This window comes from Puntigrus tetrazona, chromosome 12 (assembly GCF_018831695.1).
Source record: "Puntigrus tetrazona isolate hp1 chromosome 12, ASM1883169v1, whole genome shotgun sequence".
In the NCBI taxonomy this organism is placed as follows: Eukaryota; Metazoa; Chordata; class Actinopteri; order Cypriniformes; family Cyprinidae; genus Puntigrus; species Puntigrus tetrazona.
Window position 1 is genome coordinate 7,504,709 of NC_056710.1, and position 17,022 is coordinate 7,521,730.

Here is a 17,022-nt window from a genome sequence, read left to right on the forward strand (position 1 = left end):
ACACATATTATGTGCACAAAAACCTTTATTTTGGATGCAATTAATTGTTGTCCAGTACTAATAAGCTTGTTAAATATTTAATTGATTTTAATTCCACTTCCTTGCATGCAATTTCAAATAACAATTTTGCGTCTTGTTTGTTACCAAAATTCAAATTAAGCAATTGCACTAGAATTTAAAAATAACCCTGTTGGTTGTTAAAAAAATGAACTATCACAGCCCATATTCTTTCAGTGAACACACATTAAATTATCTACATCTGTAATTTACTCCAATCCGAAGCCCTCTGCATTTGAAATGGCAATGGTTAACTTTTGCCGTAGTTCTTTCTTGCTCTTGTATGGAGGTAGACAGATCTGGTTGAAGCATGTATGCGACACTGGGAGCCTGCAAAGAAAACGAATAAACAAAATGTAGAGAATGAACTTGCATGTAGTCATTTCACTGCAGTCTGCCAGTGTGATGATTACCAGTCAGTGGAGACTTCAATCTTAGAGATTTTGAAGCTGAGGTCGGCCATTCCACCCACAGGAACGCGGTCACTTCCTGTGGTAAAGTGGAGCAGTTTCTTCTGCAGCTCCAAAGGAAATGCCAGCACCACGTCCCAAAATGCTCTGCAACACCAGAGTGAACAGTTCCACTGATAAATATGCATGTAAGAGCATGACTATGAAAAATTGTAAACAGGACATGTACCGGATGGTGGGGTCAGTCTTGCTGTAGCCCTCATACTGCACTACTCGCTGCAGAGAGCCCATGTCCAGATTAGGACTTCCACAAACCAGGATCTCAACCTCCTCTGGCCTCAGAAGCTACATAAACAACAGATTTAATGAGTCCTAATAATGCAACCATAGTTGTGATGCATAATTACAGAAAAAAAAATTGGTAATTTAAATAACATGTTAAAAAATGCACTTAATTATGCCCCATATATTCTCATTGTTCTTTTTTGCACATTTTTTTTGTCCTGTGGACTAACATCTTTTGTGTCAAATATCTTACTCAAAAAATAACATGCATTTTGTATAATGTCTCGTATTTAAGATTTTTCAAATTTTCACAGATTCTGCAAGGGGTGCCAAAATTTTTGCCTACTACTGTATATGATAAATAGAATTTTCAACAGCGTTTAGTTCAAATAAATGTTTTGTAACATTTAGTGTTGTTAAATAGGGACATTTTAGGGAGTTTTAGTTTTAATGATGTGCGAATTATCAAGCATTTTACAAAAAACGTTCAAAACACCTCTACAGAGCACGCACATTAAGTACAGTCTAAAGCGCTTTCTTTCACTGCATGGATCACTCTAATAAAATGCCTTCAAATTGATTACAAATTCCAGACATGGGGGCAGAAAGTGTATATTGCAAATGCCATTATTGTAATTTTTTATACATTTTAAATTAAAGTATTAATCTCTTAAAAAACCTTGAGTAGTAGTTCATTATGAAAAAGCCTGAATTAATGATAGCAATATAAAGCCTGAATTATAGAGAATAGTATCTTATTGTTAACCTAGGTTGATAAATGCTTAAAAAATTATTGTTCGTTGTATGTTTATGCTACGTAATGTATTATCTAACATTAACAAATAGTGCAAAATAGCTAAACCAAAAGTGTTAGTCTGATTTGTATGTTAATTAAAGAACAATTAAATAATCATTTAAACATTTTATTTAGAAGACAGTCAGAGCAGCATATTAAACATAATGTTTTGCATTTGTGCTTATCACATACTTCACACCCCCGACACCTTCACCCCCTGCCAAAAAGGAAAAAGGTGACGAGTATAAAGTGAACTAAAAGTGATATAAAATTACTGTCTGTAGGTATGAAACCTTGTGAAATATCCGTCTTATCAAGATACATCTGTTGCCACGCCCTGCACGTCCACACAGACCATGCTGCTCAGTGGGTTGAGAAACAGACAGACAGTGTGAAAGGCTGAAAGTTAAAGATAGGTCTTTAAGCCACAGAATAGGTAGTAATGGTCCAAACCAATCTGTCACGTCCTTCCCCTCCCCTAACCCTCCACCTCACCCCTCCCGCCTCGCATCACACCAAGACCAACGAGTCAGATATTACTGCTACAGAGCCTCTTACATAAGCAGCCAGGGACATAGTCAACTGTTGCATAATCGCTAAAGACGGGGAGGGTCTAAAGTTGATCATGGCCAGTGGAATCAGGCCAGAGGAGGTCTGAAATCATGTTTATCTATTCTCATGGCAATGCTATTTCACAGCTGTCACACTGTTTAAATAATCGACCGGACGCATGTATAGCATGCAAGAGAAAAAAAAAAAAAAAAAAAAAACTGAGCAGAGCAACTGGTGATGGTGCAGTTCAGTGAACCCAGAGAGAAACCAATGACTCACAGGCTGAACATTCCTTAAAATGGTCAGATGAAATAACTCTCCCTCTGCTTCTCTTTTTTCCGTGTGCATCTCTTGATTAAGAGAGCAGTCTGAAGCAGCACCATATTGGGGAGTCTAAATCGAGGCTGAATCATCGCTAAGACAAACAAACGTGTAATTTATGTTTTTCCCTAGCGCATAGAAAGATAAATACTGAACAACTACAAAACTGAACAATCTCTCATGCATGTTTTAGGCTTGCTGCAAGTCACTATTGTTCTTACAAAAGTACATTTTGCAATAAGAAAGAAAATGTGTGCCGGTAAATGCGGTTTCTACACAGGCTATTCCAGCAAACGGTTTAAAACACTCCCTCAATATGTAAATTTAATAAGTAATATTAACTAGCAAACTGCATAAATGTCGGCAAAAACTGCAAAACAGCAAAAACTGCAAAAACAGATACGTTTTGCTGCTAAAATACAAACTAAAAAAATACCAATAATATTTTTGTCCACCATAATGTACAGTAGAGATACCAGAGTGCATTTATGATTAATCTAAAAAAAGAAAGTGTCTAAAGACTTTACGAAGGTCTCTTTAAATTACATTTATTATACTTATATTTATTAGGCATTTATTCAGACATTGTAAACTGTAACAGATATATTTAGTTGCATAAAAAGATATACATTTGCATAATGTCTAAAAGAACAATAATTTAAACCAACTAATATCACATTATTGTTGTTGTCATTGTATTATTATTGTTATTTTTGTTATTCAGGGATAATTATTCTGTTAGAAAAATGATTATACAGTTTTTTATTATTGTATTATTACTCTTATAACACATGATATTCTTTGAACAATTGTGTAGCACAGCTGTAGATGGGATGAAGAGGAACTGTTTACTTTGAACACTAAAAGGATTTTCGTAGCTTAATACAATTATGGTTGAACCCCTAATGTCACATGGACTATTTTAACAATGTCCTTATTACATTTTTGAACCTGGGAACATTGCTGTCTATGGAGGGCCTGAGAGCTGAAAGAGTACTTACTTTGCTAACAACAATAAACATTATTATTATTATTATTAACAGCATACTTTTTCATAGTCAAAAAATGTGACTAATGGAAAAACCTGTGTACAATGCTTAAAAGAAAAGAAAAATGTAGTTAAAACCAGTTTGTTCATGGAGTCGGTTATAGCTGTGTATAACATGGAGGAGACCGTGTTAAGTGACATACTCACGAGATGGGCAAAGTCTGTAAGAAACTGAGTCTTTGTTCAGATTTCAATTGAAATGCTAAGCAGGGCAAGAGACTTGCAATTTTCTGGGGGTTTCTATGTATTCATTCTATATGACCTTGAATCTGAGGTCTCTCCCAGCCAGTAGCTGAAGAGCCTGGATACGGTATGGAGATTGAACAAACAAAGCAGGCCCAGTTACAGGGCAGCCTTCCAACAGAGGGGGATGGGACAGCCCATACACAGATGTAGCCTTCACACACACGTACACACACACACAAAACGACCCACAGACCCTGCCCTCTCTCCTGCCCCTGAAACTCTGTCTGAGAGCCACTTGTAGAATATTTCAGTGTTTGCTGTGCCTCAAAACAGCACTGGCTGTTAAAAATTACTAACTGCAGTTAAATGTCAAGCTGTTTCTTGGATTCTGCTTACTTGCTTCCAGAGTATTCCCTTCAGAATTTATTTTAATTAACAAGATAGTTATTTGGCGAAAATTATACAAACTCACCATCAGGGCATTGGAGGCACAAACACTATGAAAACCATGATAGAAAGCAGCAAACTGCCTGTAGATGGATTTATTCAGCAGGAAATCAATGTAGAGCTGGACGTATTCTGTGCAGAGACAAACAGATCAATCCTTCAGTAGCAGGAATAGCAAAAATTAGATAATTCATGATGAAATAGGAAAATCCAGTCATGCACATAACTACAGTGTGAAGACTCTCTCACCTTTTCTGTTTAGGTTGGTTACAGGGATCTTGTCACCTCCTGGTTTCAAATTATATGACTTGACCACTCCAAGTTCTTCTTGAAAAACCTAAAGGAAAGAAGCATAGAAATGACTTCTGCTTTAGTTATCTGCAGAGGTTATCACCCGCTTCAATCAGGCAAACACTTTAGATACAATAGAAGGGGAAACAAGTCCATGAGAACAAACATCCTGATACGGACTTACCTGAAACGTGGTATAAAAGTCTTCTTCAACGTTTCCTTCATAGCTGAGGAGTTCCCCGAGTCCATGAGCAAGATCCTAAAATGCACACAGATGAACTCATATTTCACAAATGTTTGATTTCCTGAAATCCTAGCTTTTTGTATGCCTCATACTCTGCCTTTCTACTTTAGCAAACAATGCTGTAGAAGGAACACTAATCATAGTAACATAAAAATGCACCGACAATACAAAACAATAGAGATGACTACTATTTTTTTATCATGTATGTGGCATTATCTGAAGTTTCAGTGACCATAAGAGCTGTTAAAGGCAGTAATTCGTTTGTTTGGAAAATTTGTGCAGCTAATAAACTGGTAACAAAAAGCGATGACTGTGCTGTTTGACGCAAAGTCCGGAAATCTAGTTTTTCATTTTAAGAAAGTAGCTTTAAAGATTCCACATCCACATTACCTTTGGAAAAAAGTTTGAAACAAGGAAGCAAACAACGCCCGCAGGCAGTTATGTAACTTTGGAGAAAGCCAGAGACTGTTAAAACAGAACATCTGGCTCATTTAAATCTGTTTCTGCAGTAATACAAGAGTAAAGGGGAATCAGTTTGAAGCAGAGTTTAACTAGTATTTCAAAATACAATCAACCTCTTGTATGTTACATTTCAGCATACATAATAGTCTGTATTATGACAAAGAGCTTTACTGCAAAACAAACAGCTAATATTGGGCGCCCTCTGCTGGACACAACAAACAGAGGCACTGGCTCAATTTGAACAGGAGTATCATTATGTCACCAAAAGAAAACATAAATTAGCTTAGAAGCACACTGGAACCATTCAGCCATTATTATATCATGTGTTTGAAATTAAACGCATTTACAATTCTGTGATCTTGCTAAGTTTAATAATACTATTTTCAAAAAACGTTATTTAAGATACAGGGCAGGCTGGGTCACAAAATAGTTGCAACATAAAAAGTCTGGTTACTTATTTTCCTTCTAGTTTAAAGTTAACAAAACAAGTAAACTACTGTACAATATAATTTAAATATTTGGAGTAGATTTTGTAGGTAAGCTTCTTAAAAATTTAGATTTTTTTTATATAAAGAATCTTACTATAAATGTTAAAAGCTGCTTAATGTTTTTCTAGAAACTATTAAACATTTTTTTAGGATCCACTGGTCAATAAATACATTTTTATTTAAAATTTGTAAAATTATAGATGTTATATTAGTTTTTTGTTAAATTTAGTGCCCTTGCTGATTAAAAAACTGTACTGACCATAAACCCTTGTATATTAAAACCACAGTTGTATACATTTAGACAATGATTTCATTTTTGAATAGTTTCTCATTAAATAGCAATAAGTAACAGTAATGGGATACTCTTACTTGATATTTAGCTGTATTTGAAACAGAACACAAAAAACTTGCATTTATAGGGTTAAAGAGTTCAAAAGAAAGAAAAGCATGATACATCAAAGGCTGCTGTGAGATTCACAAGACAGGCATGACTTTATCAGCAGTGCTGAAAGCCAACAGAGCGCTATTACTGCTGTCCTTGGAACAATGCACCATGTGAGGCTTATTAATCGCATCCAGGCGACTAGACATCAGGAGTGTGTGATTCTGTGAAGGTTGGGTGGCACACTAGAAGTGCAAAAGCTATTTCTGACTCAGTGTTATTCTGTCAGCTATCTACACGGATTAAATATGTTCATGTTGTCCATAAATGTTTACATATAGGGAACTCAATGTCACCATATAATGAGCATCATATCCTAAATAGTAAATATATGCTATGTTGTGCTTTGATACAATCTGTGTTGTTAAAAGTGCTATAAAAATAATATTGATTGATATGTCGGGGGCCGGATTACTTTATATTGGAATAATAACACCAGACTACACAGAGACAGCAGGTGGATCAGCCACCAGTGATTGATAAATGTGTGTTTGTCGAGATTTGGCAGGACTGAATACGATACCATGTGGTGTGACAAAGCTTGTGTACATACAGGCATAATCTGCTGGAGGTCGTCCAGGGTGAGGGTCGCCATGCCGACAGGGGTGTCGAGGTCACATGGCACAATGGGCGGAGTCAGCAGCTTCTTGTAGACACAAGGGGGGAAACGGATGTCCAGTGTGATGCTGTTGTACACAGCCAAGCCCATGAGCTGACAGATGGGGTTAAGTGTGCACAGCTGGAAAGATTCACAGACCTGACACACACCTCCAGCCTTCTGTTACACAATGGCAGTGTCAAAAACCAAAGTCCACTTCCTCACTGCTTCATGGCCAATGATCTAACGGCCGTCTAGCAGCGGTTTATATGAAGGCACCTTTAACCTCTGCTTTCCATCATTTTTAATCTACAAATTAGTACAAATTAGCACAAAAATATTAAGCGGCACTGTAGTTTCCGACATTAATGATAGTAAGATATTTTTCAGTTTTGAACATTCCACTTTGGCATCACAGGTAAAATTACTGCTATTATTTAAAATATTATTTAAGAGAATACCGCTATTTTAAATTGTAATGATATGTTCTGTCAAAAAATCTTGGTTAGTAGCTCATCAACCTCAAACTTTTGAACAAAAGTGTATAGGCACGGGAGTGTTGATATCATAGGCAGTAAAGGACTATAAGCATTTTTTGGGAGTTCAGACACAACCAATGTGCAAAAAACAAAATCCTTATGCACATCTTCTCCTGCATTATTATGCTATGCCTTCAAGTTAGTAGAACTAAAATAAAATCAAAAGTTTTGTGCCTTTTAGTGTATGTTAACTTTGAGAATAGGCTACTGTACTTGAATGAAAATGGCCGTCCAATAAAACCACCAACTTTTGGCTAGCAATGCCTAGTAGCAAATTAAAATTAATGACTGTAATATAAACTAAAGTCTGTCAGCTTGTATGCCTTTGATGATGTATGACGAACTTCACCAATCATTTTGTCTGCTTAAACGCTGCCGCCTTTCTTACAATCGACGGCAAGCTCACATTCAGATCTGCCTCTATCCAATCAACAACCGATGAAAAAAACAAGCCCCACCCTCTAACTTTTTTACTCAAAAGTATGTCATAATTCTGAAGAGTGATCTGTCACAACTTTCTTTTAATCTCAGCCGTAAAAGTCAACTAGTGGCTGCAAATGGAATCGTAATCTTTAGTTTTACACAATTTACAGAAGTTATTTAAGGTCTGCTAATATCGCAATGCATCACCTACAGTACAGCAGCACAGTAAGATGCACGGAAGAACAACCAACAGGTGTACAATACATTTAGAAGAAAATGTGAAGAGCCCTGCAACGTAAGTGCTTTCAGCTGTAGCTGACAACTCAGCCCCATGTGCTCTCCATATGTGTAGTCAGGGCGATGGAAAAAAGTCCTCAGCTCAGGAGAGAGAGGAGAGAGAAGAGAGAGCAGACAGGCGGGACAGTTTCCATGAGGATTGCAACGATGAGACAACACAAACCAAGCCCTGGCTGTTCCTAACTAGACAAAACAAAAGAATCTTTATTTCATAATTTTTTACTGATGTGACACAGCAATTCTGTACTGAAGTAGAGGGAGCTTCTGAGGCTGAGCTCTGGACCTGCGGCCACATGTATTGAGAAGCCTGAGCCAGAGGGGACAATTAGAGGAGTAACAGCAGGACAGGGGAGGCTTTGGCTGCCACCGTGTCTCTCCCCACACGTTCCCGAAAGCAGTCCTCAACTCTGACACGTGCCCGCTCACGCACCACATCACTTACAAAACCATTTTATAACCATAACTATATCTGTGCATCTGTTATTAGAGTCGTATTGCATTATACCCTTGTGTTCTTCACATTTACAAATCACATGGCATAAAAATAGCAAATGCTCCATTTTCACATCATCACAGCACAGATTGGTGGCAGAAAATACATTTCCCACCAGAAAACAGAAGGACGAGAATGAACGTCAGATGTATGTGCCAAATGGGAGCTGACTCTGTATTTATGTGCTATTTTAAGTTTGTCACACCCACACATGACCACCTATACTGTATAAACTGCAGGAAAATGAAAGGATACGGCTCCAACCAATCGGAACTCAGAGTAGTTGTCACATTTCCAGCTGCTGAACCAATGACACTGGGACTCTTTCACATACGTGAACATGCCTGCAACATGACACAAAGATGCAGGAAAGAACATTTTACAATGTGTTATTTATTTACTTATTTAATTATGGACTGTAAGTTCATCCAATTATGTCATTATAAGAATGAATTATGTTCATTTTCTGATTGATCTCATTACATATTTTCTCATTAAAGATTTGAGTATGAAAATTGACATCAATAAATTATTTAATCCTACAAATACAAAAACACACACATATATACTATATATAGTACGTGTGTGTGTGTGAACTTTTTTATATATAAAAAACCTCATTAAAATTTGTTAGTAGGGAGACATTCTTGTTAAGATGTTCAGAGTAAACATTTAAATAGTCTTGACATATTTTGCTTTTTAGGAAAAATATACTTAATGAGACAAGAAATGAGTTTGTCCTGACTGTCTTACCATAGTCTGTGTGAAAAATCTGTCGAATCAGGAGAAGAAACCACTCTTTTGTGAGTCCACCCATGTCCAACCCCGCTTCCCCAACAAACGTCACTTTCAGTTTTTTCTTCAGGTCTGCTCGCTTTCTCGAAAGCTATTAAAAAAGGAACACATTTATGGAGGGGCCATTTTTCCAAATTAAGTCTTAGCCAGACTTAGAACTTTCCAGAACACAATGTACATGCTGTTGGGCAAAAGTTTTCTCAGCCTAGGAAAACAGAAAGTAGATCCGTGCTACTTTATACAGAGCAATGCATCCCATACATAAGTATGCTGATTTAGAGCTAAATAGTTTCCAATGGTTCAATGGAGCTACTGGTAGCATCTACAGGAACAGACGCAATTCTACGTTTACAGATTTTGACCGGACAGTATTACCTCATCCAGTGAGTCACTGACCAGCTGCAGACGCCTAACTTTAATGTTGAGAAACAGCAGACTCATATCCACCCTCTGCCTGCGAGAAACCTTGTCCACCAGGGTTTGCTGCATTGGACATAGAGAGGAATGCATTTGTCAGTCAACAAACAGGTTTACGGAACATGGCCACATCTAGGTTTTATTCAATGTCTCCGTATTTCTTTTTTCTGAGTAACAATTCTTAGACAGATGATGTCTGTCTACTTGCGGTGTATGATGATATTATTCTCTAGCCACGTGTCTGTTTATCCTACAGTCTGGACACATATGTTTGGGAGGGAGCCATAGGAATGGCCGCCCCACCCAAGCTAGGATTGTTATCAGAAAATACTCTCTGACTAGAACACATATTTTCCCAAAGAGACTATCATCTTAAGACAGTTTTAGCTGTAGTGAGAGCTCATTGTGCAGGTGAACTCTCACCCTGGCCATACTGATCATCTGCTGTTCAGAGTCTCTCTGGATGATGGCCTTCTTCACTACTGTGGACAAGATGAAGGGGAACTGACAAAAGGTGAACCTGAGAAGATATAGATCAGAAATTACTTGGTCTTAGTTTAAAGTTAATTGACCTATACATCCTAAATTCTGTTCTTCTAATCCTAGTAGTTATTCCTTTAAGTATATAGTAGCCTTATGTAGATCAAAGGCTGCCTTTATTTAATCAATACATCGATATATAACATTCATGTTACAGAAATTCTATTATAGTCTAAAAGAACTATTTTCTCTTTTAATATATTTTAAAATTTAATTTTTAGAATTTAACAAAGCAAATCAGTAGCCATTATATTTTAGTGTCACAGTATGATTCAGGATTTCTTAAAAGAACATTCAAAAGAATAAAAAGCATGCATTTTCAATCTTTTGTAACATTAGATATATCTTTAATGTCACTTTTGATCAATTTATGCATTCATCTCATAAAATAAATAAAAAAATATATACTAATAAATCATAAATTATAATTAATAAAAAATCGTATTATTTATCGCAATTTTTCCTCTCAAGTAAATTTCTTCTTTTAAGAACAAAAACAAGACAAAACACAACACAAATTTGAAGAATTATTTGAAGTTATATTTTTATATTGACACCTGTTTGAATTTCCGTGAGCCTGCCACGTGTGGTAATCCTCCATAAAGTCTATGTGGTCCAATGTTAGGTTGTAGAAATCAGTGAAAGGGATGATAGGGGAAGAGGAAATGCTATTTGCAGCATCTGTTAAAACAAGACCAATGATTCTTTTGGTTCAAAATCATTTGTTATGAACTATGGGAAAGCATGTTTACTTTCTCCATGCCCTGTCTAGTGGCCAGTACAGTAGTACTCACTAAGCAGGGAAAGGACTTTAGTGGCTGAGGGAATCCACCAGGAGCATTTGGCCATGGGCGGCAACTCTTCTGGCTTGGCAGGAAATAGGCGGGTAGTGATGAAGAGCTGCAAGCGCTCCACCAGCTGTTTGAAACGCTTCTGAGGCAGCCTGAAAGATGAAACATCGTAAGCAGGAAGATATAATCCATACACACTTCTTTTTTAATCTCAATTTGTTTAACTCCTTGACACTGGCTACTTCTATTTGTTGGATTTACACATTACATAATTAAAACCACAACTATTTAGAATGCAAAAAAGCCAAAAAGTTAACTTATTTACACTGTGAATTGCTCTCTTGTACAGACTCACTTTTTAAACCAGTGCATCAGGAAATGGTGGTCTGCTTCAGCCAGGGCTGCAATTTGCCTCAGTAAGTGTGCATAGATGACATATGTGGCTGGGCTGGTGTACTGAGGGTTCTGCGACACAGAGAGGCATTTCAGCAAACTTCAAAAAGGAAATATAACTTTTCATTTAGGAGCAGAGAAAGAAGTCTGGTTTTTAATAAGAAGTGGCACTGCAGCGGAAACCAGTGCTTTTCCTCTCCAGTATGACCTCATCCCTTCCTTAGGCACGGCAAACGCAAATAATACAGAGGCTGCCTGACATTAGTGGCAGACAGATCAGCCCAATAATTGCCTCTGCTTTTCAATTTCATCATGTCCTCCAGAGAAATGTAGGTCAGAGAGCCCATCAACAGTCTGGAGACGAATACCGCTATATGCGAACGCTGGAGAAGGCCGACATCTGTACATGCTTCTGTTTATGAAAACGTCTAACTCTCACCACCACTGATCCCCATCAAAAGGAGAGAAAAAAATGTTTCATAAAGCTGAAAACCCAAAACGAATCAAATCCCAGCTAACCAAGCCATTGCCTCTCTCTGCCTACGGCTTCCCAGGCTTAAATCCAGTGGCTGTGTCCTTATTTGGACAGTCTCAGGCCAGCCTGTGCTGGTCATGTGTGAAGTAAACACTTAGCTCACGATCTGTCTGCACCAGAGCAGAGCTATGGCTGGAGTCAATGGGCCATGTGGTGAGAGAGGAGATCAAGAGTTTCCTGAAACTCTGATTCGCCTCTTATATAGCCTGGGGTGTTTAACGTGGCTGCCAACACAAAGGGTAAATCAAAGACAGATTAGAGCAATTTTGCTTTGTAAGTGCACATCTATTGGATCGCATGCAGATAACTGTTTTGGTTTGCAAAGGGAAATTACAGGTATTGCAGAAAAGTATCACATGTCTTTTGGGTTCTGTGTAATGAAGGTAATTTTGCATTAATGGCATGGGCTTGGCCACTAGTAAGAGCAGTGTTGAGGTAACAAACTACAAGATGCTACATTTTTTAGTATTGTGACTGTAACTGTTCTAGTAACCAACAATAACTAATTTTTCAAATGAGCACCAGATATTTGTTATTCACATTCTATTGTGCAAAACATTGTTCTATTGCCTTATCTCACTTTCATACCATGCACTACAATGGTTATTTTTTGTGGATCTAATTTTTTATTTAAATTTTTTTTTTTTTATATAGATTCATAGATCAGATACAGTTGACAGATTAAATAATCATTTATTAGTGCAGACTCTGTTGTTGCACGTTATTTAGTTACATGCTAATGTCACAATGTTTTCAAAATGATAGCAATTCTGTTTCATAAAATGTATTTAATTTTTTTTTTACATTTTAAATTATAATGCTTATTTTAACACCCAAATTTTAGAACCAGATTTCCTGACAAACAAATACAGCTCTAGTTATAACAATAAACAATATAGCTCAATAGATTTACTTTTAGATAACCTACTGCAGATCAGCCCATTAAGCCAGGATGTAATAGTGAAAGAGAACATAACTCTCTTAAGAGATAAACACAATCATGTAGAAACACACGCATACACAAGTGTGTAGAAACAATGCCATTACCTGAACAAGAACAAAATACGCTCTAAGGTCATCCTTTGTGCGAGGCCTAAAAATACAAAAACATAACTGAGAGTGATTGTTTTTTAATCACTATTTTCTGCAAAGACTTCATGTCCTCTTTTAGCGCTTCAGTGAGAGAACACAATGCACTACTCACCCTTTCCATTCTCTTAATAAGCTATTAATAATTCCCTTCAGGACTGATTTCTGCGTGTCCGCAGGCTGCAAATTAGCCAGATTAAACCAATTTTGTTAAAACCAAATTCAAAACAACTGACAGAGCACAATAGCTTACTGTGTAATTCAATTATAGGAGAACTTCAGTCATTTCTTACAAAGGAAAGTTTCCGACTTACCGTGTGGAGTAAAGCATCATAAACAATACTGACAAATTTGATGTTTATTCCTGAGTCTTCAATAGTGTTAAAGGGAGCATTTGCTTCTTTCTGAAAAAAGAAAATGCAAACATAAAGACATTAATCATACTTTCTACCATCCACTTACATTGTGCGTTTTATATATACTTTACATATAAAATGGATGGTAAAACATTCACCTCAAATAAGAATAATATTTTCTGATGAAACCATATGCAGATGTTGTTTTTTACTCCCTGAATGAGCTCATTGATTCATTTGGAGACCAAAATGTTCAGTTTTCCTCCTTTCCTGACTTTCACGGTTACTTTTTTCCACCGACTTCCAAGAGTTCTCATTAAAAACTTTGGCTAAACTTAAAAGGGTGTTTCATTCATAAAATTGACAATTATTCAAAAGCCTAAATAAAAACACATTTAGACAAGTTAATTATATGCTATAAGTAATTCAGCAACTTGTAAAATATATATTTTTAAATAATCATATTTTAAATGATTGTTGTTATATTTTACACACACTAAATTAACTGATAATTCACAGAAAACGCTGCGGTTAATTTAGGCATTTTGGCAAGGTAAGCTTATGCTCAAAAGAGATTTCAAGCAACATAAAAAACAATCAACAGCAATCTAGTAAAAGAAACACTGTATTGAGAGCTTCAACAGACCTTAAATGCACCATTGAGCTCCAAAAACGAGTCAAAAGTGGTCAAGTAGAAATCATGGACTTGTTTCCAATCCCCTGAGATAGTTGCCCTTTCAACATCATCCCTACAGCGAGATAAAGACGCAATTAAAAAACACTGTAACTGACCTTGGGAATTCTGAAGGTTGACTAAAAGAAGAATCACATACTGAAACTCTTTGGCGGTTTTGGTCCGAATGGGAATAATGGGTTCCGAGAGAAAACGAGCCTTCACCTCTGGAGGGAGAACATCAATAGAGATACGATGCTTCTGTCTCACATCTGGACATATTGGAGGAAGCTCTCTCACTGAAAACAAATGCATGCAGAATTAATTAGACATCAGCTCACAATATGTGCAAGGTGGGCCGTCATCTTGCTCTCCGGGGGGATTTTTGCAATCACTCTACAGCTAACAATTATTTGTCATTATCTTATCAGGAACAACTATCTGAACAATGACTCTCAGCATCCCAGCAACCACCTGGTAACATGCAATCACCATCAGCAGTGTGTTGTTATATTTAAAGGCACCCTAGTCCTTTAACTCACAACAAATCCACTGATTAAAGCTGATGAGTTAAGATTCACAAAATGATTTGTCAGTAGGAACGACCGACAATTTCAAGGTTTGCCCAGTGAATTTATCAGGTAAAGTGAGAACATTTAACAAGATTTAGCACTGAATCAATCCATGTAGTCTTCCTAATAAGTACCCAGCTCATCTGTGCTAAAGACGTGAACGCACTTGTGCCTCATCACAGACTTGAAGATGAATGCATCACATAGACAACATCTTTGATCTCCAAAACAAAGAAAGGAAAACATCTGCTTGAAACAGTGAAGTGGTTATCAATTCAAAACAGGCGAAATGAACAGCTTTGAAATGCAATTAGTTTTTTGTTGTTGCTGCTGTTGCAAAAGGGAATTACCTTTTAAATCACTCATGCATAAAACCATAGTAACCCCTCCTTCAGTTACCTGCTTGCAGACACAGATTACGGATGGATACATTTTGTTTAAGAATATCAACAAAATCAAGCTATTCGTCATGAAACATCCAAAACTGGCATCGCTGGAAGCGGGCTGACCTTGTTTGACTGCAGGTAGCAGGAACGGAGAAGAAAGACTGTGGCTGCCTGTCTCTCTTTTGTGATTCAGGGTGGAGATGAAGCTTCCATAAGACGGAAAAGGGAGCTTCGGTCCGCGATCCAAGCTCTGCAGATGAAATGATCATCATTATGTTAAAATATATTAAAAAAACAATAGTGTTGCAGCACACATGTACTCTGCTAGTACGACAAATGGCAACTACTACAATAAAACTATGACTGTACTACACTAGACCGCAGATTAACATATAGATAAAAAGATAAAACCCCAAAAAATAAATAGACTACTAAAAAGGACACGCTCCTCCCCCTTATTCAAATATCTCAATAAAAAGAAGTATCATTAAAGAATACGACACATAGGAGCATATTTAAAGAACAGTGGAGGAAATCAAAACCTTGTTAATTGTGATTGTGTCACTCATTGCGTAACCAGCAGCAGCATCAGTGTTGTTTTGTGGAAACGAAACATTAATGGCTGATGATTTCTGTTTGCTTTCAACAGCAGGAAAACGCGAAATCACTAAAAGAAAATGCGCCGTGCGCAGAGAAGGTTGAGCTAAATATTCCATGAATCACACATGCCGCTTTACGGTGACTTTTACGGAGTTATTTAACACTACGTCGTTGTCTCAGCAGCAGGCTAATTTCGAAGAAAAAAAAGTCCAGTATAAAGTATTTCCATTAGGAAAACCACACCAATTCAAAGGCAGATGTGCATTAAAAATATAGCAAAATTCCGATTAATGTAGCGCATAAAACCCAAAACGAATTAACGTAATATATGTATTTACCACAGTCATCAATATTTGTACAGCAATATTTGAAAAATGCTTCACTTACATGATTTAGTATAGGAGGAAGTCTGTCTCTATCCCTTTCTTCAAATGGACAGTTATTTTCGCTCATGTTTAGATGCATGTCCTCTGAAGAAACGCCTTTCGAGCGCAGTTACATGGCTTATTTTTCTGGAAAAAAATACTTTCCCCGTCTGCGTAATCTCAGCGCTCACTTTCCTTTTACTTTGAGAAATACAGCAACAGTGAGGGAGTCCAGTACGGTCTGTTCTTTTCGCTAAAGCAGGTGAGTTTTTGAGACTAAGAAGACCAAAAAGGCCGATATTCGCTCGTCAAAGAGAACAAACGAATGGGGTAAGACGAAAAGTAAAAAGAAAAGGTACAAAAATCTTCGCGACGCTGCGTTTAGTGAGTAAAGTAACTTGTTGAAGAAGTGCCGTGGCGTCTATGTACGGTCCAGCTGTACGCTGGCGCCATGTTGTTGAGGATGATGATGATGATGATGAGGTTTGTAGTTACGGACTTGGATACGGCCGCTGCCTCGACGTAACACTGCTGAGTCAGATTTATTGCACACCTCTAATTATGATCTTTCGTATTTGTATGTAACATCAAACTGTATTTGTATGTAACATCAAAATCACAGTTTGTTTGGACTGGTATCAAAGGGGAAAAAACTTAGTTTTTGTAAATTGTCATAATTTTCCCCCACTATAGTGGATTTATTTATGGTTGTTTATTATCTTATTATTTGTTATGTGAATGTTAGAAGCTCCGGTCTCAAGGGGGTCAGGTTCTCTTGCGTCAGCTTTCTTTTATTGTGACCTTGATGAGAGGTTTTTCAGAGGAAACAAACCACATATTCTGCATAAATATTGCTTTGTTGCCCGATGTAATATTTTTTTTAAACAGATCGGTTAGCATCTTACATAAATATAGAAAGTTACAATTTAAATAAAATACATTTATAATTTAAAGTTGTTGCTCTGACTCTATGGGCTTTATTGCTCAACATACTGTGCCGTTGGTGAAGCACTCCGCCAGTAGGGGGAGGTAGAGATCCATCTTTGGAAAATGTGACTATTAATTTGGCTGCAAATGTCTTAAGATTTGGTCTTTATGTATTGAGATGTTCATTACAGCAGCAGTATGCTA

At 37.0% G+C, this 17,022-nt stretch overlaps 1 protein-coding gene across 1 annotated transcript; it reads right to left on the bottom strand.

Annotated features, from left to right (window-relative positions):
* Positions 1–7: 7 nt before the first annotated feature.
* hectd2 (HECT domain containing 2) lies at positions 8–16,698 on the bottom strand. Its single transcript, XM_043254313.1, has 21 exons — positions 15,914–16,698; positions 15,050–15,176; positions 14,129–14,267; positions 13,942–14,044; positions 13,254–13,343; positions 13,055–13,119; positions 12,898–12,943; positions 11,278–11,387; positions 10,926–11,074; positions 10,689–10,812; positions 10,015–10,111; positions 9,550–9,657; positions 9,133–9,265; positions 8,635–8,723; positions 6,583–6,741; positions 4,578–4,652; positions 4,352–4,439; positions 4,128–4,234; positions 697–812; positions 471–614; positions 8–387 (listed from the first exon to the last, which is right to left on the bottom strand). Exons 1-21 carry the CDS (start codon positions 15,989–15,991, stop codon positions 267–269), a joined length of 2,268 nt encoding a protein of 755 aa, XP_043110248.1. The 5' UTR covers positions 15,992–16,698; the 3' UTR covers positions 8–266.
* Positions 16,699–17,022: the final 324 nt, after the last annotated feature.

What these genes read in the sequence shown, in the direction of transcription:
- hectd2 (XM_043254313.1), bottom strand. Translation starts at nt 15,991, where the DNA reads ATGCATCTAAACATGAGCGAAAATAACTGTCCATTTGAAGAAAGGGAT. An exon ending in TTCCTCCTATACTAAATCAT is followed by an intron (nt 15,177 to 15,913) that starts GTAAGTGAAGCA and finishes TTTCATCTGCAG; the next exon opens with AGCTTGGATCGCGGACCGAA. An exon ending in AGCTCAATGGTGCATTTAAG is followed by an intron (nt 13,344 to 13,941) that starts GTCTGTTGAAGC and finishes TTCTTTTTTCAG; the next exon opens with AAAGAAGCAAATGCTCCCTT.